At 40.5% G+C, this 24,438-nt stretch overlaps 1 protein-coding gene across 1 annotated transcript in view; it reads right to left on the minus strand.

Annotated features, from left to right (window-relative positions):
* EGF (epidermal growth factor) overlaps positions 1-24,438 on the minus strand; it is a 63,725-nt gene that overhangs the window by 15,657 nt on the left and 23,630 nt on the right. The window contains exons 7-21 of the mRNA XM_075090655.1: positions 23,741-23,866; positions 22,661-22,783; positions 20,057-20,179; positions 18,747-18,872; positions 17,618-17,754; positions 15,554-15,702; positions 13,822-13,926; positions 11,899-12,122; positions 8,195-8,362; positions 7,296-7,445; positions 6,702-6,851; positions 5,951-6,067; positions 4,772-4,897; positions 2,288-2,407; positions 155-305 (exon numbers count right to left, since the gene is read on the minus strand). Of these exons, the coding sequence (XP_074946756.1) occupies positions 155-305; positions 2,288-2,407; positions 4,772-4,897; positions 5,951-6,067; positions 6,702-6,851; positions 7,296-7,445; positions 8,195-8,362; positions 11,899-12,122; positions 13,822-13,926; positions 15,554-15,702; positions 17,618-17,754; positions 18,747-18,872; positions 20,057-20,179; positions 22,661-22,783; positions 23,741-23,866 (2,095 nt within the window). The remainder of the gene's footprint in view (positions 1-154; positions 306-2,287; positions 2,408-4,771; positions 4,898-5,950; positions 6,068-6,701; positions 6,852-7,295; positions 7,446-8,194; positions 8,363-11,898; positions 12,123-13,821; positions 13,927-15,553; positions 15,703-17,617; positions 17,755-18,746; positions 18,873-20,056; positions 20,180-22,660; positions 22,784-23,740; positions 23,867-24,438) is intronic.

A 24,438-nucleotide genomic window follows, 5' to 3' on the forward strand; every position in this document is an offset into this window, starting at 1 on the left:
CAGCAATCACTTACAGAGAAGAGCAGAGTCTAATGGTAATTGCTAACATCAGTGATGAACAGATAATTCATGGACAAACACTCCACTGTCTGCACTCAGCTGAGCCCTAAGGACACCATTCATCGGCACAGACAATACAAATTTCTGTACTTACTTGCAGGCATAGTCTTGTAGATCAGAAACATAATTGCACACTCCACCATGGAGGCAGTATGACTTGTACGAAGGAGGGCATCCTATAGAATCATCTTGCACAGGGTGTGTAGATTGTTCATTGCCAACAACAGTGGGGGACACAGTAGATTCTGAAACACAGGATTTCACAAGGACATCTCAAACTTTTGGCCGCATTGGCAACACGATCCTAGAAAAGAGCTCCAGAATTTCAAGATAGGAAAGTAGGTTAAAATCTCCAATTTTGACCAATTAATTGTGGTTTACCTATTTGCTTATGTTGCTTACCAAATTTAGGCACACAGAACTTTAGATCAAAATACTAAATATGCTTGGTTCAAGTTGTGCAATGAACGATTCACAAAGGTTGGCTGCATTCTGTCTATTTAGATGTGAGTACAGCTCTGAAGAAAATACTGCACTGACTGTCTAGTTACTTATGCTTAAATGATTTTTACAACTTACGCAGATTTAGGGTATGGTAAATCTCTATTATGCCTAAAGTACCAGAGTCAGATGTACAGATGAAGGGTGATAGCATTTCATGCACTTGGATCTCAGACTGAGAAGTTGTCACATGCAACTTACTTGTTCTTATGCAGATTATTTCTACTCTGCTGCCATCCAGTTGACTGCATCGGTGTCTGACTGCAGATCACATTTTTTATTGTTTCAAGCTAGCTCAGGTACAGGTAACAACATCACTGGGGAAGCAGGGAAGTTGACCCAATTCTTCAAAGGGTTCTGCAGCCTGCTCTGAATCACATGCACTGTCACCTACATAGATATCCAAACTACCTAGTTTGAAAGGTAGCTGTAATCTCTCTGCACAGCATGACTTACAGTATAGACATGCCCTTAAAGAAAAAGCAGCACTTTCTTGCCTACTCTGATGCTGCAGCAAATCTGTAGGTCAGAACCAAACACCTACATGCCAAATAATTTCTAGCAGCGTGGCTTAGCACAAATGCGCCTAATCGCTCTCATACTTTTATGGAATCAGTTTTATGACTCACACCAGTTTTATTGTAACATGACCTTCAATGACATTTGTTTTTTTAAATTTCATGAGCAGGAGCACTGCCGTGGCAAAGAGCCTGAATGGAAAGGAGTGAGTGATTTTAGTGAACCTAAAGTGTGACTGCATTCTGCAAAGAAAATTTCAGCTTGCTAAAAGAGCTAACTAGGCAAAGAACTAAAACAGTGTGTTAACACACACAAAGACATGGGGTCAGATTTACAGCTGAGGGACCTAGAAGGCATTACTTCCAAGTCATGCATCGTTTAAAACCATCATCTCTTGAGTGACACCTGAACATACTAAAGCTTATGTAACTGAAAAGGGGTGGAGGATCCTAATAAGTGTTCTACTTTAAAAAGCCATAATTTCTTTCTGGTTTTCTGGAGAAACCTATCTGTGACAATCACATGGTGTCCCTCCATCATCAGACAGTCACTTGATCTTGAGTAAAATTCACCCCGATGAAGGGGGCTGACACAGAGTAAGACTATGAGTCACTCAGCTCCACATTTTCAGAGAATGCTGCTGTCACACTGAGGCACTGAAATGAGGGTCAGGTGGTCACTAGTGCTGAACCTTCAGCAGCTCCCTTCATTGAACTGGTAACCAGATTTTCTAAGGAGTTTCAGAGTTGTTTTGAAAACTTTGCCACTGGATCTGAAAGACTAGCTTATTATGAAGAATTAAATGGGACTTAAATTATGTGCAGTTCTTGGGCTAGCCTTCTGCAGAGGGAGAGAAGGCACAGAGAGTTTGAAAAACAACACAGACTGAAATCACCTTCAGAAATGTTGCCCCCAAGGAGCATTTACTCCTGCTGTTTATTTTAAAGGCCATTAGATACATGTGTTGTTACATTTAGACAGTAAAAATTAGCATTGAACCTTAATGTAGATATTTCCAAACTAAACTCACATCTGGTCTCCTTAGTTCACCTCAAAACAGCCTCCTAAAGCAATGTTAATGGATCCACAAGCTGCCCGGTATGTCATTATATAGGTTTTCCTTAAATTCCAGGTATAACAGTTTATCCAAGAGCACAGTTCTTAGTTAAGGGCCACTTCATTTTAATTGCTCTCTCCTTTTACTCACTGCAGCCGATGTCCGTTCCAGAAGCATCATCAGCACACGAGCAAGTGAAGTTTCCTTCTGTATTTGTGCAGGTTATGTTCTGTCCACAGGTGTGGGACCCCGTCTTGCACTCATCAATATCTGTCACCCAAACAGTCTGCAGTTAGAAGAATGAAATGCCTCAGAGCATCGGTTAAAAGGGCAGCAGTTGCAGCATTGCAGTCTCCTGGCAGTGGGGAAAAAAGACCAAAGACCTTCCCTCTGCAAATAATCCTTCAAGGGAAACATAACAGAAGAGCACCCAGCATACTTTCTATGCCAAGTAAGCACAGCCTCCCCGGCCTCTCAGAGCACGCTATGCTGCTGCAGAAGCTTTCCACAAGGAGAAGGAAGGAAAGGCTTCCCCATGAAACATAACGAGTACAGTAGAGTTGAAGAGAGGACTTATTCATACTAAATACATTCTCCTGGCATTGCAGGGCATAGCTAGCACCCTGGATGAGTACTAGAGGACTGTCAGTTGGCATTTTTGCATTAAGACAGCAGAAGGGTTTGGGAGTGGGGAGCTGACCACCCCTGTACCATCCACCTGGTCCAGCCTAGATAAAAAATTTAGACAGAAGGAAAGGGTCTAGAAAGCTACACGTTTATCCAGTTTGTGTAAACAATTAAATGAAGTGTGCCTTTGAACTACTAAGAGTACAAGAGTTTCCAGGCTCAGAGTCTGTGTTAGGCTCATGTATACCTCTCACCCACACCTTGCTGCACACGCTCAACCCGCCTCCACACCTTCTCTAGCGCAGCCCACGGCAGCAGCTCCTGCCAGCCTGGCACTCACCCCCAGGCTGGCACCTGCCTGGTGCTAAGTGCCCAGACACCCACGTCAAAGGTGGGAACTTTGAAAGGGTTCACATACCAGAGTTTTGGAGCCTCTGATTCATTTTATGAACTGTCAGCAGAATGCATGTGCCAGATCCACTTTAGGGAAACAAAGTCACAGACCTACCATCTCCATTTGTGTGAAATTATTCCTTATACCACTGAGACTTTTTCTACAGTAAAATATACAGGATCTGGCCCAAAACAGTATAGAAAATTCAGAGAATTTTTAAAAGCAAAAATACAGGAACATTACTCTTGCAGCATATTCCAAGAAATGTGATTTCAACAACACAACATGAACTCTTCTTGTACCATCTCTGGATGTACTGACACATTTCTGGACACTGGGCATGCATGCAGGTGTCTAAAACTGCAGTACAAAATGACTCACCAGTTTCTGTTTTTTATAGTGCATTTCAAGTCATCGAACACAAAATCAGTTTCAATTCTGTTTACATCATAAAAACATTGCATCATTTATAAAAAGCAATGAAAACATCATAACATCTTCTGGACTTAAGACTTCAGGAAGATAACGGACTGTTTTTCAATAATAGTGGTAGGTACCACAATCATTCTAGCTGAGCAGCCACAAACAGTGAGAGCCCAGGGCTGCCTGGGGACATGCCTCGTAGGAGGCGCTGGGACAGCAAGAGGACGTTGTCACTTCTGTCTGCATTTCCAAACATCCTCAAAGACATGAGCTCTGGATCCCTGACCACTGTAGGCAGAATGCCTTCTTGAACCTCCTGCCTCTGATACTTTCCACACCCTGCCTATAATAATGATACCGTTCTTAATTTTTCAGTCATCCTTCTCTGTGTCGAAGAACCAAAGTCCAGTAAAGACTAAGAATTGAGTCAAATTTAATAGGTTTTGAATTAGGCTATAAAGGAGACAGGAAAAAGAAAAGGACAAAAGAGAAACCAAGACTCTCATAAAGCTCTGAACAAACTGTGTGCTAGTCAAATAGTAGAGGGGAAAAGCTTCCTGTTCCTTCATATTTACTGCTAAAATGGATTAAAAAATTAAGAAATGTAGGGAATTAACTAAAGACCTGGCATTAGAGCTGGATGGGAAAACCAGTGGGTCTGATTATTAACAAGACTCTAAATGTACTCAAGTTGTCAGTGTCAACACCTTGAACCTCATGCCTATTAAACAGACCTGGAATTATTTGATGAGTATTATGACACACTCAATACCTGCTTTCGTTTATATTCATGGCAACGATTTCCAATAAAGCTCTACTGCCTCACCTCCACTTCCCTCCTCCCCTTCACTAGTCTCTCTCTCCTGCTGTAACTACTAAAAAGAGTGCAAACACTGAGAGGAGGAATCCACTGACAACTACAGGCTTTGCATATTGATTAGTTGCTGAGGTTGCCACACTTCAAACAGGAAGGAAAGAATCAAAAAGGAAGAAATGATAAATGTCAGCTGTCTGGGGGAGCCACTGTTAGGATCCATGCCCCTAACAGATTTTTAAAAAAGAACCAGAACAGCTCATTAGACAGCTTCAGAGCTTGATGCAAGGCTAGCCCAAATAATGAGGCGTGTCTCTTGCTCATTCATCCTGCCCCAGACTTCCAGACACAGCACAGCCCTCACACATGCCTGTACCATAGCAATGGACTCCGTCTCCAGTGTAGCCCTCCAGGCATTTACAGACGTAGCTCCCTTCTGTATTGATACAGCCTGACACGTTTCGATTACAGTGGTCCATATTTACAGCACACTCATCAACATCTGTGAGACAAAATAAGGAGACAGGACACATGGGTCATGAAACCATTAGGTAAATCGATAAAAAGAAACGTCTACATCCTGAAACTCCCTCAGCCTGTGCTGTCACTTGTCATTTGTGCATCTGAAGCAAATGGGAAGAGAAGGGCTTTGTGGTCTTTTCTTGACATGAAATTTGATGGGGATGTTCTAAAGAGCCTAAGACAGTCAACCACCTACTTTCAAATGGAGACCTAGAGGTTCTACAAATATCACTTACTTCAAAAAAAATCCCACTTGGGGGGAATGATCCTATTCAAAACTAGCCTTATATTCCTAAATCCTACTCAGAGAGATACTTTGTTTTGAGAAAGAACACATAAGTTTAAAAAAAAAGAAAAAAGGCACCACAGTGAAAAAACATTTACACCCATTTCACCTTCCTTTTTTTCTTTTTCCCTTCCCATAGCAACATAGACACCTGTGAGCCTTCAGGCTTAGCCACCGAACGGCAAATTGTTCTATTTCTAATGTCTTCCTGTCTTGGCCTTTTCTGAGAGAACAAAGTGCTTCCATTTATGTTGTATGCAAGTCCAAAAACTTAAAGACCACCACTCTGAGCAATGTGTTGTCTGATTGTTAGAATCTCTTTCTAGTGCTAGAAAGAAGCAAGAGCAGCACTTTTATATAAACATTACATCAGAAATACTAATTTTTAAGAGGTTCCTTAATACATACTTCTAAATTATACATCAATTTTCATGTCCATAGACTGAGCTTTTATAATTAGGCAATTTTTACAAAAAAATACATTACGTTTTTATTCCTATTATCCCCATTATTGCTTGTTAATATTAACAGGACTAACACTCATGACTCAGGGGAAAATAAAGCGTGTGATAATTAGCCATTTCATCTCACACACTCTCTGCTCATCATCCCTTTAAAAACAAACAATACCATTGACCTTTCTGTGACGGATCACGCAGCAGATCTGCCAATGTGAGAAAAGATAGATTGTCTTCCTCTCCCTCAATCTACAGTTTTCCAGAAGGTTGTGTTAACGTCTTTTATTACCATAGCATGATCTCCCCTTCCTGGTAAATCCTTTCAAACATTGGCACATAGCACCATCTTCCAGCAAAACACACTGTGCGTTGACATCACATTCTAGGGCAGTGCAGTCATCTTGATCTATAGCATAAACAAAACCAAAAAAAACCCAGTAGATGCATTTGGACAGATCAAAGGAGGTACTGTATATAAAAAACCCCAGCAACCAAACAAATAAAAAACTAACAAGAAAACCGGAACAAACAGCCAAAATTTGAAACATAGCTCTCCACGGTTAATGATGACAAGCCAATACAATCACTAGGGCTGTTGTCTTTGTCTAGATGGAGTTGAAGTGTCATTTACTATCAGGACGTCTGAATATTGTATGCAAAATCTATAGTGCAATTTAATGATCTAGTGTGATTGAGCATATGTAGAATTCAATGGTTTTACTTCAGTTTTGTTTGGAGGAACTTATAAAATCTAAGGGAGAGACTTTCACAGGTGTTCCAAATTAGAAATGTTTGTTCTCTAGACCTGGATAATATTATCGAGCTTTGTTGAGATAGAGAAAGAACATGGAGACAAACAAAAAAGCACTCCTACCTGGCATAATTACATAGACCCATCTTCTAGTAAGAGGGTTAAGGGCATGAATGCCACCAGTCTTGACAGTGAGCCTTTCTTCCTTTAAGGCCTATGATTCTTTCTGTTCTATAAACCTGTTCAGAGCCTCACAGTAAATAGAAGGAAGACAATCATTGGACTCTACCTGATACCATTATTTCAGCCATCAACAAAATGTTGATTTTTTGCTTTTCCCCACTATCCATATCCTTGAATATCCCACTGCTTTGTGTGCTCCGCAGCAAGGTCTCTGGTGTTGGCATTGGCACTACATCCTTATGCACAGAGACACTTCCTGAAAAAGACAAAAAAAGGTGACACAGACTGTTTAAATTTACTGAACTGACTTTCTGATTTTCTATCACTTGTCTACTTTCCAATAATCACAGTGTTTCCTTTTAAAATATATATCAGTACCCTCCCAGACTAGCCTGTTTCTGGCCTTAAATTATACCTAAAAGAACTCATGGGTGGGTTTTCTCAAATACAAGAGGCAAGGAATGTAACTCATTGCTCACAATACTTGTCAGCACTGCACATGTCTCTCTACTGCTAATATGCCAAGGGAAAACCTACAATGGTCAGACAACATGCTATTGTCACAAGACAACACCCAGTGTTTTCATTCTTCAGAGAAACAGTCATTCATTACGTAGAGCAAGGTGAATATTTTCCAGTGCCATCTGTCAGGATCCTCAAGGGTTTGGGGAGGGTGTTTTTTGGAACTGGAGGATTGTACCTGCTGTTGTGTTGGAAGCATCCAGAGCATGACAGGTTTTTCCATCTTGAGTTTTCCCAAATCCTGGATGGCACATGCAATGGGCAACTCCAAAATTGTTTTCACAGATCTGATCACAGCCTCCATTCTCATAAAGGCAAGGATTTGCCCCTAATGCAGAAAAACAGGCAACTTAACAAGCTCCTTCTTCAGTCAACATCTCCTTTTAGCTGTGCAGAGTTGAAGCAGTTGAAAAAAGAATAAGGACTGACAAAAACTAGAACATCCTTTTTTTTTTTTATTAAAACCAGATGCATATAATAAAGCATAGATATTATCACCTCGCCTCTGGCAGTAAAGCAGCTACATATACTCTCTATCTAATAAATGTATCGCTTTTTTTTAAATTTCCTTTATTATTTCTCCTTTAATATTTAGAGGTCTAACATTCCCTGAAAGAACACTGCAAGGGCATAGGGAACCTGTAATTGCCTTCTCACAGTCCTGGTCTATTGAGTTCCCTTTTTTGCTTACAGGGAGATTGTTCCCAACAGAAAATCAAATTATTTGATCCAAAACTAATAAATCTTACAAAACCTTTCTCCATGTCATTTGTAATTATTTGTGTGTGTGAGAAGTGCTAATAAACCAGGATAAATAGGAATTAGAAGACTATAGTAGCCTTGTGGCAATTGATCAACATCTGTTCTTGGGCATGATCATAAATATACAAAATCTGTTAGCATTCCTGGGACACATGCCCAGATGATGCTTTCAATAAATGCCAGTCTGACTATGCAAGGCCTTTTAAAGGGCCTGTTTCTGAGAAGATAATCTTCTCCCCAAGGACGTCTATTCTACTGATATCAGTGAACAAGAGGAGGCTGGAAGGGAATAACTGCTTAATTTTTGCAGTATACCTGGTTTCGCCAAAGGATGAACTACAACCATTGATGAGGGTCTCAGCATGCTGCCTCGAAGACGTACCCTGTTTTGGCCGGTCTTCTTGTCCACCCTCATTAGTGATGGCCTAGCCCAGTCAGAAAACCAAAGGTGATCCTCAAACACTGCTACATCAAAAGGGTGGCCTACAAAAAAAATTAGATTTCTTATTTCCACATCTGTAGAACATACACAAGAAACCATGTAATCAAAAGCAGTAGCTGCATACAGGTCTGCTTCTAACACAGCAGCATAGCCATAGTCACCTCTCCACTTTGATGTCTCATGGGGAGGGTCCATGAATGATGGACCATGGGCACATGTTATGTATGCTTTTAGCACAGGAGGCTATGACACATGCCTGGCTCAGTAGTCTCTATACTGTGGTGACCTCCAACCAGATCCAGTTCGCAAGATGCTTCTACCTCAGACATCATAATTTCTTGAAACAGCATTGGGACCAGCCTTTCAGAAGTGGAGTGTCTCCCTCCTCTGCCAGTAAGTGGCCCAGCACAGAGCTGCTGAGGCGAACAGCTCCTTCTGCAGTCTTCACATAACAGGGAGGAGAGGAGCTCATGGCATGTGGCATCCTGCATAAGTGTACTGGCACAGGGCAGCCTGGGAGCTACAGACACTATAACCACTGACTCATAGTAGGACCCCAAAGCGAGTGTGTGGTCTCTGCAAGTGCCAAAAGTACACACAAGTGTAATACAGTGGTCTGCACGTACATATGGAACATGGACGGACATTCACTAGCCCATTCATGACAGTGCAAAATTCATGAGTGGAATTCATTTTCCTCACATCAGCCAACTAGCAGCAGTAGGCTGTGACTAGTTAGTCACTGCCTGTTAGCTGGCTAACTAACACTAACAGCTAACACAAACCGCTGGATGCAATAGATCATCCAAGTACCTTCCTCTCTGTTCACTGATTACAACAGGAACGTAGACAGCAGCTTAGACCAGGCACCTACACTTACATGACTAATAGCTGATGAGAGAAATCCCACCCCTAGTTCAGAGTAGAGCAATTTTTTCTCAGTAGCACATTATCTGCACTAGGAAAATCCAGATCCCTAGTTTGACTTCCAGAGAGAAGCAATTCAGAATCCAAAGGACACTTTCATATATGAGGGCAGACATACTTATAGATATAAAGACCTTTGCAAAATGATTCTGACTCTTTTTAATATCTCTCTCATGGAAAATTATCATTAGTCCATATGGGACTATGCATTCTTTCTATACATCTAGAAATCTCCTGCTTTCAAGGTAGCCTTTGGGCAAGCTTTTTGCAATGGAAGGTGAGAACACATACTGCTCTTCCATGGATGCCACCTGGTTTCAGAGTGGGTGCTTCCTGGCTGAAGCCAGATTGTTTTGTCCTCGTCCTTACTCACAGTCTGAATACGCACCTCGCTTTCTACCACTGCAGTCTGAGTCCCTCTGAAAGGTATGTTTTGTAGGCATGTGATTTTATGATCTGTGGTGCTGTTTTCTGAAGTAGACCTCAGCTAGGTGATGTTTAATTCCAGTAATGAAATTGAGATCCCAAAAGGTATTAGTTTAAAAAATAAAAAATAATTTAAAAAAAATACCACAAAGCCAAGCAAAGAAGCAAATAAAACAACAGATAAATTAGAACCTTGGAGAAGGAGTACATGTTGGTATATCTTGAATACACATCACAAATAAACTGCAAAAAACCACTCCTACATATGAAAAATTCTAAGACACTAAGTGTTCTTAAGTGTTAAGTTGAAGATCATGTTGTTACTCTGTTAGCACTTCACTGCCTCCACTGAACCATGCTTAATCACTGGGCATGGTTCTTAGTTTTTCCTTCCATGAAATCTGAGGAACCAGCTGAGTCCCCATCCAAACATTTACACACAATTTTAGGATCTATAACTTGCACTATCAACAAAAAACACCCTGCTTTGAACAGCAATTCCTTAACCTCTGAATTTATAAATACATTAAGGATTAAAAATAGAAGTGTAGTGTCATCAGTGGAGATAGCAGGAACAGAAAAAATAATAATCATGCAAACCCTTTCCACAACAGTGCTAACCCAGCCCGTTGCATTAAAAAAAAAAAAAAAAGAAGGAACGGTTCTGTTGTTCACTGCCTTGGGCAGGTGCTTACAGGCTGTTTGCTTACAGCTGAAAACAGTGTTAGCAGAAGAGCAGAAATAATTTCACCTATTTTGCATGCAGCTGTACTGAATGAATTCTCAGTACAGGGGCACTAGAGGGAGCTGCTGTAATAAAAATTCATGTTAACAGCAGAACACCTATGAGGAGATGTCACCTTCCTCTCCTCCAGTGTACAGCTGTCCAAGAACAGAAGCTGAATTCTGGTCTCACTAACAGCATTAGCAAAACAGCAGGATATCAAGTCCCTCTGCCTCTCTAAATCCATACCCCTACTGGTCTGCACTTCATCTTTTTCACTTCTTTCCAAAGAGGTGTTGATGTCCTTTTCTCCCACTTCCAAACAGCCATATCACTGCTCCAAACCAACCTCCTTTCCCATACCCTGTGTTTCTCCAGCACTCCTAGCTCTCCTCTGTTTTCTCCCAGTAAGACACTGTCTCATTCCTTTTCGGGAAACAAAGTGAAACTTTCAACAGGTTTCAAAGTCCTCCTTTGCAGATCAGTTGCAAGGTGGAGCGTACAGCAGAATAGGCACAGTAGGGGAAAAAGGAGGAATGCTGGGATGTCAGTCTGCTCAGGGCTTTTGATGTCTTATGAACTGGAGAACACTGCTCCCTCCAAGACTTCACTCTGCTCACTTTCAAACAAGTGTCAGGGCAGCTGGCTTAGGAGATGAACACAAGCTTTCCCAGAGCACAGGCTAGAACAGCAGCTGCTCAACAGAGTAACAATAAAGTCGTTACCCATGGCAGTCATGGTATTGAACCAAGAGTCTTCATTCTGCCCATGTTTTGTACGCACACCTACAAAATGGTGCCCAGAAAGATACCATGCACAAAGGGAAGTGTCCCCTCCAGAAACTAATGTGCTATGTACGAGATTCTTAAACACATGGTTTACTTTAGATGTGGTACAACATCAGTTCCTCATTGCTAATACTTCTGTTCTCTTGCTCCAGCACAACACAGTTACGTGTCAAACAATAGAAATCTCAACCATAACAACTACCAGCATATAGCATAAGTAATTTTTCCATTCAGTGTCTATTGTGTATTTAGAATCATCCCAGCGTTCAACACTGTGCAGATGCAGGTTCTTTGCTCAAGGACCTTAACGGCCAAGTTTAATTCTCTTCCAGCTTACGTCAATATAACTCGCTGGTGTAATAAACACGGCAAAACCTGAATTACGCAAAGCAGCCATGCATGGAAAAAGCAAATGACATTTTTAACTTTTTCCTTCTTTTCATTTTTCTGTGAAGACAGAGAAGCTCTTCTTACATGGCAAAGCAGCTGATTAGTAAAAGCAGAGAGTGTTAAAAAGGTATTCTTTTGCTAAAATGAATAAATAAAAGTCAACTGGATAACAGAATGAGGAACTAAGTGACGCCATTAACCTCAAAATGGAGTTGCATGGGATATACAGCACAGCTGCTTGTCAGTAATTCACATGCACATATGCAGATACACACACACGTTGACAAGCAGCACTAAGTAATTATCAACACCAAAGCCTCACCTACATCATTCTGTGCAAGAATTCGACGACCAGAACCATCGAGGTTTGCACTCTCAACCACCGACTGCTTAGCATCACACCAGTACAACTTGTCGGCTAGGTAGTCGAGAGCTATTCCACTGGGCCACACCAGACCGGTGCTGGCTATAACCTGGCGATCGATGCCTTCTAATGAAGAGCTGTCAATCCGGGGATTGACCCCCATGTCAGTCCAGAATAATCTCCTTTAGAAAACAAAATGCATACAGGAAGTCAGTAAGTAAATGTTTGTCCTCCTATCCATGGAGTTCTTTCAAAGCAGAAAGATCAGATCAGAGCAATACAGGCCTGGGGCACATGAGGAAAGGTGCACGCTTCAAGTAAATATATTGGCTGCTGATCTTTTCACACTTGCCATAAGACTCCAGGTGATTACTCTGGGACTTATGCAGAATCCCTACTCTGTTCATTTGCACAAAACCTTTGAAAAACAATTCCTCCCACCTGTGCTAACTGCCAACTCTTCATATCTGCTTTTTGTGTTTTCCACGACTGATGATAGCAATTTAACAAATGCAGACAGCAGAAGACAATGCATTGCCCAGCCCCTTGTCCAAACAAAGGTTTAACGATGGGCAAATGGAAGCAAAAATGCCCACCACCCATGGAAATCAAGGAAGACTCCTCAAGTTTTTTTTTTTTTAAAAAAAAAAAAACAACAAACTAGTATCAGGCCCAGCCACTTTTCTTCTTCTAATAAAATCACGATTCTCAGGGTGTCTCTCTGGAGTCCTGAGTGTTACTCACTGAGTGCTTACTGGTTTTCAAAGAACAGACAGCACAAGATGGCCACTTACAATGGAGATAGCCAAACCCACAAATTACTTCTGAAGTTAGGACTCCAGCCTTCCTGTGAAATAACTCACAGTTTCCCTTAGCTTTATTTACATGAGCAGTTTTGCTGTAGCCAATGCAGGGAATGGTATTCTCAATAGTCTTAACCGTATCTCAGATCTCTCCTTAATACTGGCTTTACATTTATGGACATTGCTATAATGTTTGTTCCTCCTTTCACCACTAACTTCCTAATAAGGAAGGTTTTAGTGATATTTCTTCCTCCCTTTCTCCTTTTAGCCCTTGCCTCTACCAATAATTCTTAATAAGCAATCTCCCTAAGCCTAACTGTTCTTAGTTTTCCTGCAAAATGTCTCTATCATGTTCAACCTCTGCTGAAAGATTCTTTCAGGTCTTTTATGCGCAGAGTGAAGCTTACAAAGCACCCTTCCCAGCTCAGCTTCAATCACCAGTACTCAGTTACAGCAGGATATGAGCATCAAAAAAAAAAACAAACAACAGATTTAAACCCATCCTACTACAAGCTTATTGACTGAGATCCATGGGGCTTTGCCATTGATTAAAATGGCTAGAATTTCATCAATAGTTTAAACATTCAAAACTCCTTTCATCATCTTAGCACTAGGTAAGTAGATATCAGGCACATTTAAATCAACGCATCTCCACAACAGTAGATTTGGTTTAGTTTCCTCAGAAAGTGTAACATGGCCAAAAAAAATCCTTTGTAAGCAGCGCTGGTTAAAAGTGACTACCATTCTCACACTAATAGATATGGAACCATCAAAGTTAGTAGTGTGGTGCTTACAACTACCAGGGTGACTTCAGTCACTTGTGCTTTTCTTTAGCTTAAACTGTAAACTGTTTAATGTTTCTGGTATGTTTTTAAATCTATATGAAAAGTGAACATGTCCCAAGTCACAGAAGAAACCCAGCAATAGAATATTGCAGTTCACACAACACTGCAAGCCGATGACTACCCTAACATGAGACTAATGCACTTTTTGACTGCCAAAAAGACAAGACTTGCGTGCTCATTTTAAAAAAGCCTCCCCAGGTATTACACAATTAACCAGGTTTATCACTCCTTACTTAGCAAATGGGTGAATGGCAATCCCTCGGGGCTGGGAGATATCCTCCCAGATAATCATTTTTCTTTGCATTCCATTCAGATTGCTCCTTTCGATGCCTGCCTTCCTGCAACACACAGAGCACTGTTAGGTCCTCCCTGCTATCTTTTTAATTACCTTCTCAGGCAGAATGTACTGGTTTTGCATTGCTTTAGTTTAGAACAAAACTGTAATAAATAACTTTGCAAAGACAGGAAATAATCCTGCTGATGTGGGATGTCTAGCTGTTTTATCAACAGATAATTCATGTTACAGTCTCATTATCTGGTTCAGGGCATGATGATAAAATACCTGCTGCTCTGCAGGAGACATGAAGTTCTCCTTTTATGGGCAAATAATGAGCTGGAAGTATGATCACTAACTGATGAATGTTAGCTTTAAAGGGAGTCAGGAGGAAAACAAGCTCCTAACTGAATGTCATTATCACATGTATAAAGAATTTTTTTAAAATAGTACTTTTACATAGCAGTTTTCATCCATAAACTGACAAGCAATTTACATATTATATCTATTTTACAGGAAAGAATGAAGCTAAGGTCCTTATGATCACTTCTAAAATCTACAGCAGTGTCAAGTATAGAATCTATGTTGCCAGTCTACCAATCCATTATTTTTCAGAAAACTGCACTTATTGCTACAAACTTCACTTTGCCAAATAAATATCAACCTCTACCTGAAAGCAAGCCTACAGCCTTCCACGCCTACCTGAACCTGCGAAGGAAGGCCACACAAAGATGGAAGGAGAAATATATTCATGCAAATGTGGAATACAAACAAGTAAATGCAGTGAGAGAGAAGGAAGTGGGAGATAGAAATTCACAGCTTCACCCTTGATTCTTGTTTTACAGAGATGAGCACTACAATTTCCTATTTCTCAAGAAACACGGGCATATTTATACAGGAGCACAATCATGTAGAGAAGATTGTACCTAATAGCAAGGAAGTGGACTAGCAGCATATTTAAAAGGGAGGAGGAGTGTGATCTGTATGTTGAAAACCACTTTTTATTGACTAATGGAATACGGGCCATACTGAAACATTACGACCACTCTTCAAGGAGTCTTCATTATGTGTTCTGATCTGACACTGCCTTTTTACCAAAGGTCAGTTTTGTTTCTCTCTGCGCATAAGGTTAGGTATCAGCTGAAATGTGAAGTCACGTTGTTTGCCAGTGGCCATTCCTCTTTTATCAGGGACAAAGACTCTCCATTAGCTTAAAGGGGCATGATTCTAGCTGTCAACTATGCTGACTTCTGTCCAAGATATACTTAGTGCGTTAATACTCATTATTATATATATAGATATATAAGTAAAGTTATACTTATATATATACACACATGCAGTGTATGTGTATAAATATGAGTGTATACTACATATATATATATTCACATGTGCATGTGCACATACAGATATGTATACATCCAGTACATGCTTTAGATTCCTTGCAACTGTGTCCAAATCCTTGCTTCTTGGAAAGACAAAGATAAAAATACAATAGCAGACTCAAAGTGATCTTCCAGTGTTTCAGTTTTAAAGAACCTTCCAACCGTATATACTTGAGATTACAGCTACCCAATCAGAATGTGAAGCAGTACTGAATTTAGAGTGATAGCTCAGCTATTTCTGTATCACCAGTCATTTATTCCAAATATTTTACGGCATGCTTCAACATAAAAGCACTGTGGAGCATGTACCCTCTGTCTGTCCAATACAATTTACGGTTAATCCAGTCCACAGCAAGGCCTTCGGGTATATCTATAGCTTCGTGAATAACTTTTTCACGATTTGAGCCGTCCAGATTAGCTCGTTCTATCCATTTCAAGGCAGTGTGGGCAAAGTAAATCTGTGAAGAAATAACAGATGAGGTGGTATTAGTTCCCATCTCACTTTCTGCTCTATTTACCTCATCTAATAGTTCCACTTCTAAAATAACTTTATTACCTTGAAAGTTCCCTGAACTGGTTATTCACAAAAAGCTGCACAGGTAACCTGTGATCCCTGATCAAATAACAAGGCACTTATCCTTCAACCAGGATGACTTCTACAGGCAGCTTGTGCTTAGCTGTAAATCCTGGTTGCCCTATATACAGCGCTTTGATTATCCTGTGGTTTTGTTTCAGCGAGCATCTCCCTCACGTGAAACACAGCTGAAAGAAGAAAACGTAGGAGCAGGCAAAAAGAAGCAGGTTACCATTTCACTGGCTGCTCATTTTAAAAAGTGGGGAATGGGGAGAAGAGAGTAGTAGTGTCAAGGAACTGGGAAGGGAAAGGCGTTACATAATTTGCTTCTATTTTTTTTTTCCTCTTTCAGCCTGCACACATCTTAATTTTTTAACAGGTGTCTATTCTGTAGCTCTGACATTTCCAGAAAAGGCTTCTCATTTTTGGGTCAAAATAAAAGTTCTCTATCAGTGGGGAAACTAGGTTTGTGTTTTCCAAGGATGAGGAAACAAATTGTCTTGTATTTGATAGCCATAAAGAGCCAAACACTGTATGACAGAACGATATGCAAAGCAATGCTGAGGCTTTCTTTGCAAATGGTAGCAACCAAACAAATAACTTTGTTTTGATGCTAACCATGAGGCCAAACAAAGCAGGAGGGAGGCCTGTAGCATTAAGCCAGCTAATTCAATTACCATGGGAGCACAGAGTGATGCTGAGTTAACTTATCTTGCACATCAGTTCTGTGCCACAAGGACCAGACCGCTGTAGCCTGGCTGGCCCACTGCATATCACCTCACCTCCACACTGCCGACCCCGCCATCGTGCAGAGCTCCCTGCAGAAGTGGAACAAGAGTGGCCCCCAGTGTCACTGGCACAGCTGATTTACATTCAGCACAGCACAGAACAACTGCTAGCTCCCCAGCAGGGCCCTATTTCAGGAGCAAGTGGCCATGTTCCAGCAGGGCCTGGAATGGTCCCCCTGTAATGCAGATCTGGTAACATTCACATTTGTTTAGCCGTGTCTGTCCAGGCCTTGAGATGTTTCCAGCAACCTAACTGAGCTCATCATCAGCTTTCACTATACCATCCAGTATCTTTTTGTAACACTTTTACAGTGTAAATAAGTCTCACCATGAGAAAAAATAACTATCTGCCACAGAAGGTTTAGCAAAGCGTGGCTGAACTCCTTCCCAACTCTGCAGCCAAGGAGTAGGGCACTGGGATGTCTCTCTTTATGGAGACCTGTTATGAAGACTCCTGTTTCCATCAGGAATATCTTGTAATATGGGGAACAGATTTCGTAAGAGCAATAAACCCAGCAAGTGTTCAGCAGTTTTGTTCAATAATGTCAGGACATGGGAAGTAATTCTTGTTAAGATTACTCCTAGCATTGAGTAGGGATTGTAGGATGTACCTGTACAGAAAAAAAGATATTGTTGCTATTATGGCTACCTGGTGAAAAAAAACCCACAATACATTTCCAGAAAACAGTATTGAGTTCTTAAGAGAGAAAACTATCAATCACACAAAAGTTCTTTGAAATTGAAATCATGCCTGAAGTGAATTTCAAAATCCAAATTCTCTGTGAATTAGCCATGGCAATGTACAAAGCACATTCAATCAGTAAGTAAAAGACGAAACACTTCAACTCGTGTTTGGAATCCTGTACCAGTTGCACTCCTGGACAGGCAACAGAACAACATGCTGCACAACATGTAATCTGGATCACTGGCAGCAGAAAGGTTAAGGCACATGAAAGCCCAATCCATTTGTCCTTGCAACACTTCAAAATCCTCTCATTTTTAATGCCTTACCTTATTTTCCACTGGGTCAGAGTCCAGTGCTAAGACTCTTCCCATCTGCCAGTCAAGTAAACTTGCATAATCTGTTCCATCAAAACTGATCTGGCGGATATCCTGGCCATTTGCAAATAACAAAAATGGCTTAGGACCTGTTGACGAAAATTTGCACATATGTTAATTCCACTAGGTTGAAAGTGACCTCTAGCCTGCATCACTACCTACCTAACATTGTAAGTAAGTAACAGTAGGAGACAAAATGAGGAACAGAAGCACCAAGAAATCAAGGCCCTTATCCTACGTTCCACTTGCCTCAGAAATCAAAGATAAATGTGAATAAAGGTTTTCAGCAACAGTGCCTTGCCCAAGATCAGCCTCAAAAATTGTGATAAAGGCAGTCACTAGCTCCGCTGCATTTCACACCGAGTGACTTAGCCTCAAGACAATCTTCCCTCTGCATTTCAGGGCATCACCATAAGTGCCAGAACACCTGACTTTCGCACATGAAAAGCCTTTCACAGTAAAAGCAAGAGAAATGCTGTCCTCCAAAAAATAAAGCTTTTCCCTTATTCCCGAAACAAATCACAAACTTCCCCTTCCTCCCCTCTCTCATGCAATTGCTTATATCTTGCTGTTCACCAGGGTCTGCCCTTTTCTCAGAAGAAACAGAATGGTCTGGAATCTAAACATCACTTCAAATACCTGGGCTTTCTGGGGCCAGTGCGGGGAGAAATACCCTTGTAAAAAAAGTCCCTCAACAGACAATTCTCTGCCCTGTTCTCCAAATGTAGACACCTCAACTCCAATTCTGCAACACTGGGCAGAAGCTACACCCACATTTATATGAAGGCACAAAAACCTGAATATTGCAGATAGACCTCTGCGGTACAGGAGCCCAGAGTGCAATGCACAAGTTGGATAATAGACTGAATCTTCTGTGAGGAAGACTGAACCGCATACTGGTGCTTGTTCTGGTATATTTCCAAAATAGGTTATTTTTCCAAACAACTAATACTTCCCAAGTTTCACAAAGCAACCTAAAACCAGGGCAAAAATGGACCCCACTTATGCAGTCCACTTGAAAGGACTTTAAAATATTTTTGCTTTTATTGGCAGAAATATGCAGGTGTACCAAGATACAGACCTATAGCAGCGCAGTGCTTTCTGTCTCGCTGAAGCTTATATCCAGGAAAACAAGCACACTCCCAGGCGGATGGGCTTAAAGAAGAACATATCTGACTACAGCCACCATTATCTGGAGATGTACAACCTTAAACAGAGCATTTGAAAAATTTAACTTCGCCATTCTAAGAAACAAATACAACAAAATCAGAGATACAAGCAACAGAACGATACACTCTACTTAGGATTTCTACAGTGCAAAGCATCTCAGGAACCGACAGATTTACTGAGAGGGCTCCTGCTGAAAGCAGAAGTCTGGAGAAGTGAAAGCAAATTATTAGAAACTTCTTCCAGAGTCTCCTGAAAAGTCACAGCACAAGATGGAGGGGTGGGGGGTGGAATATATGAAGAGGGCTTCCATGTGTTCATCATTTCAGAGAACTCTTTCTCCCATGCAAATCTCCTCCCATCTATAACAGAATAACAAATTTTATCAGACTTTCCACTCCATGCAAAGAAAGAGCAAATTAATGCCATTCACTCCCCAGGAATTAATTAGGCTAGGATGGTGAATTGATACTTTCTAATACAACAGACCAACATTTCATACAAAAAGAAACTATTCTTTCTTCTTGGGGCTGTACGATGGTTATAGCCTCAATGCCAACCTGAGCTTACTCAGTGGAGTGTCCCAAGCAAAACGGCAACACTGACTGAATCTATGGATACAGTACAGTCCACAGTACGTAAGGGATGTAAAAGAAGGTGATTTTTCAAGGTGTAAGGCTGGCATTAATGAAGCTATCTTGAGCACTAAGATTGAAAAGACACAGCCGAAATGTTACAGCCCCCTGAATTTGGAAGATAATGGAATGGGGAATGACAGATTAGTGAGTCTTCAAATATTCTCACTGAAAAAAAAACCATCTGTGGGTAGTTAGATGACACTGCTGTAGAGTGAACCTGGGTTGCACGATGTCTATAAAGCCATCTTCAGATTTCAACCAGGCCCTAATTTTGTACCTATATTTCCCCTCAAATATAAATTTTAGATGTCTCCTGCAACAAACATGTGGGAGATGCCTTGATCTGTACTGACGACAAAAGGATTTGGCCTGCAAACATTGGTTGTTGCTGCTAAGAAACGTCTATTGGAAAATGACTATTGCTTATCTCAGCACTCAAAGCACCTGACGTTCCATTGCCTCCTGTCTTGTACAATCATTTACAGCTGTGCAAAATGAGGTAAAATGTCATCGTTCACTTTTTGCTCTCAGTGCCAAGGACAAAGAGAGCTTGGCAGTCACTACAGCAAGAAAAAATGTTACTTACCTGTGCATGCTTTGCCATCCACTTTGAGTACTGATCCTTCAGGACAAAAGCAAACAGGCCCTTTAGATGTTTGAAGGCAACCATGGCTACATTTGGTGTCGTTACTTGTACAGGAAATTAGCTCTACAGTAATTTAAAAAGGAAAAAATTTCTTAAATGATGATACCATCTTTTACTAAGACCCCCAAAAGAAATGTTAACACTTTCTTAAATAGCAAAGGGAAAAGAAAAAGAAAGAAAAAAGAAAAAAAGTGATGTTGAGAGTACAACACTTCTGTGGTCTTTCTGGTTTGTTTTGGCTTGTTTTGGTTTTTTCCAAAATTTTTTTCCCAACCTCTCCTAAATATAGCAAAGGAGAAAGCCAAAATTGCTGGGTCCTGAAGACATTATACTGATCAGCTTTAAATTTCCTATGAATTGTGTTAAGACCTGTTATCAAAATAGAAATAATTTAGAAAACTTTCTTTTTTATATTTCATCAAAAATAGATCAGCTTTTGAAAACTACAGGAAGTTATACTGAAAGAATAAGTACAAAACACAAAGAGAATGAAGAAAAACTATTTTGCTACTACTGCAAGGGTGACAGAGTTAGAACCAATGAAAACAGGAGCTGTACCTTCCAGAAATAAAGCTATGTTCCTTAGTGGCAATTTTTGAAGTTGCATGTAGAGGCAAAACCATCTGAGGACCTGGCAATAGCTTTCCTTGACTTTCCATTATAATTGTTAGAGTGCCAACAAATTTTTTTTTGAGTGTTTCTTTAATGCAATTTCACAGGATATCCTCATTCCACCTTCTGTACTGCAGTGCTGCATCTCTTTATGCCAACTCTAGTGCCATATGGCAACACCCACTGGAAGACTGGAACTAATGCAAGTTTCCCACAGCTGCTTTGTTGAATCAGCTGCGTACATTGGCTTAAAAGGTGCATAGCTGTTGCAAATATTGCTTCTCCAGGGCAACCGCACTCTGGACTGGATTGTTCTAACCCCTTAAGCACAGTGAGGAGGGTCAAGAAACTGATCTTGTACTGCTTTCTGACTAGAGCTTGTGGCTTTAGATGAAAAGCTTCATACAGGACTTGGAGGACAAAGCATCAAAATGTCTGGTCAGCGTGTGGACTTCTCACCTTGCATCTCTCTGTCTCTCAAGTTGCGTAGATGGTGACATATCTGCCTTGTCCTGCAGTAGTTAAGGAGTTATACTGTCCAGGCTGCATCCCTAGCCTGTGTTAGAAAAACATTATTTTCTACCTAATTTGAGCCGCTCAAAATGTAGGCATATAGTTCAAGCTAGTCATCCAGAGTAGGACTGAGTTGCACAGTGTCTAAGTGTTGTTTTGCACACAAAAGGATATCCCACCTCCCAATAACCTCTGGCTGCAGGACTCCCATAGGTCTTATGTCACAGCTGGCTACCTTCTGCAGCTGTCACACGCCCTGGACCCCCGCATTTGCGTCACTGTATCCTACTCCTGGGTCCCTCTTAAAAGAGAGGGAGAAGCAACTCTTGGAGGCCTAAAATAGACAGACTGTTAGAGTCTGTTAGACTCTGTTATTCTCTAGCAGTGATATTTAATATAACCTAGGGTCCTGATCCTGCCATGATCCAGACTGAACTCATTGGTGTGCACTGGCACTTCAACCTGGGGTATATACACCAATGTTTTGTTTTTTTCCCCATGGAAACAGGGTAGAAGGACCCTTTGCTTAAGCCTAAGTTCCACTTCATTATGAAATAGAAAAGTGACTGGGAATATCCCAAGACCACAAAACTTAGATGCATTTCACATTTTATGTTCTAGACTTACTTTAGAAGGGCTTAATTCATTTGTAGGCTGAATATACACAATGCTGCTCAAAGGGAGAACAAAAACACCTCTGACTCTTACTATGACTAAAATATGGTCCTTGAAGCTTATGGGCAGATCTTTGGGATTTTCCTCCAATTCTGTGTTCTCTGTGTTTAGTTTGTTCACATTTATTCAGCTTCCACCTATGTAAGGTACCTAGATAAGTTCTCTCAGGCATACTTCTTATACACAATTTAATTCATAAAAGAAAAAAAGCCCACAAGTGCAGCAGTCATGCACGACAAACAACTTTATGAGTACTTCCCTGTATCTTATTCATTATAAATATATACACATACATTTAATTTTGTGCACATTAGCAATGCTATCAATCGTGACCTGAAGAGAAAAAAGATGATGCTGTAAGCTTCTCATTCAGAGACTGTGCAAATTGTTACGCAGGTTAGACAGAGTGAGCCAAATTCAGAGACCACATTTAAAAAGGTATAACTGCTTATCCACCTGGAACGTGCCATAGAGCCTACAGCAAAGGCGTCTCTGGAGAGACCCGACTCTTTTCTTTTTTTTTTTATTCTCCTGAAGAGGCTCACACTTGGTTACTGACGTGTAATTTACACTTCCTTAAGCATGACAGCTGAATTTGGTTCCCTCACTTTAAGCTGATCCTGCTTACATAATAAGGGATTGGAAGTGAGCAATGCAACACACAAAACTTTCAGTGGTTCCAGTGTTCAATGAGGACTCTCTCCGATACCACACTGGAGGCGTTTATGTATTACTGCTACTTACCATGACATGTTTTCCTATCAGGCAGCAGAACAAAACCTCTCGGGCAGGTGCAGTAATAGGAACCAGGTATGTTCACGCAGCCCAAAGTACAGCCGTGGTTCCAGAAGCCACATTCATTGATATCTGCCAAAAGAAGCACTTGCTGTGTCGGAATAACGTCATCAACCAGTGCCAGGAAATTAGATTAATGAAACAAACTAACACTCTTCAATAAGTACCTCTTTTTCCCCATTCATTTTACAAAAATTTGTTGGTCCTAATACATGATAAAAAAACAAGTTTTCAGACCTTATTCAAATCAGCTTTAGAAACCTTCTAAAAAAACCTTCTCAGACTGCACGTGTCCAGCATAGGTACCTAGAGGACTTTCAAAAGTATGCCTTTCCATGCAGATTCCAGTGCCAGTTAAACCCTGTGTGCACCCAAAAACTTTACATTAGACACTTTCTTCAGACAAAAATTCTTTTAAAAATTTGGCAGCAACATGACCTAAGTAAAATTCTCAAAACACCCAAGTGGTTTAGAAGTGGAAATTTGGAAAACAATCCTGATGAATTTCCTGAGAACTGGATGGCTGCTGCTCAGGCAGGTCTGTAAATCCTGTAAGCTACAAATTTTGATGCCTTTATATCTTTTCAAATCTCATCGTGTAGTGACAAAAAGTGATAGGTTAACCGTCATTAATAGTAATGAGAGATTGTTATTGAAACAATCCAGATCAAAACATTTAGAAGCATGTTAAAAAAATTGTGTCTTTTTTGAAAGTGGGACTTAGGACAGTGATCTTGCTGCAGGATTTTTCAGTGTTTCGCCTTTGGTGATATATCCGTTTTAATTTCTTAAAAATTAAATAAGCACTCATAAGCACGTCTACTTATGTGAAGCTCCTTTAACTACTTAGGCTAAGACCAAAATTTCTCACAAGAACAGCACTTGTGACATTTTCATGGGTTTCCTTTCAGACTATTTCAGAACCTAGAAGGGCACAAAACTGAAATGGCACAATGGGAATTTTAAAGACCTCAGAGTGCTCTTTATACTCAAGATCTGAGTTAAAAAAAAGGGAGATTCGTGTATTACCTTCACAAAACTGTTTATTTCGACTTAAAATAAAGCCACTAGAGCATTTACACCGATGAGTCCTTGAGTCTGGCCTGCAGATTCTTCTTCTGCACTTTTCTTTGTTCAAATCACAGGTTCCTTTTTCTGGAAGAACATATATAGTGTTAAGGTAATGGAGTTCTTACCATATCAACCTTCAAGGACAATTTTGAGTAATGATGCTCAGTGATGTGTCTTCTCAACAGCTACTTACTCAACCTGAGGAACTTCTTATTAATAGAAAAAAACTTCTATTATTTTCTATTGGTAAAATCAGGCCAAAAAAAAATGAAAGTACTCAGAAGACTAAGAGCAGGTGCAAACAATAATTTCTAACTCTGCATCAGCAGAAGCAGATCTAGAGAGCGCCTGAAATAGGGGATGGTTTGGTTTGGGTGCATACTTATAGTGAGTAAGAAAGGGAAAACCCTATGTGCAGGCTTCATATGCCGCCAGTCCTGCACAGCATTATATGTTACCAGGCTCTGTAAAACACTCAGAAAGAAGAGAACGACACCGACAAAGCACACATGCAAAAGGAGGGAGAAGGGAGATTTTATAAGAGAGAGAGCATACAAAGACTGGAAATTATTAGCACAAAGCAGTGCTGAAGTCTCACATTATTTAACAAAAAAACAGCTGAACAGATCATAATGACCATATTTTCGTTTGAACAA

This window comes from Phalacrocorax aristotelis, chromosome 4 (genome assembly GCF_949628215.1).
Source record: "Phalacrocorax aristotelis chromosome 4, bGulAri2.1, whole genome shotgun sequence".
NCBI lineage: Eukaryota > Metazoa > Chordata > Aves > Suliformes > Phalacrocoracidae > Phalacrocorax > Phalacrocorax aristotelis.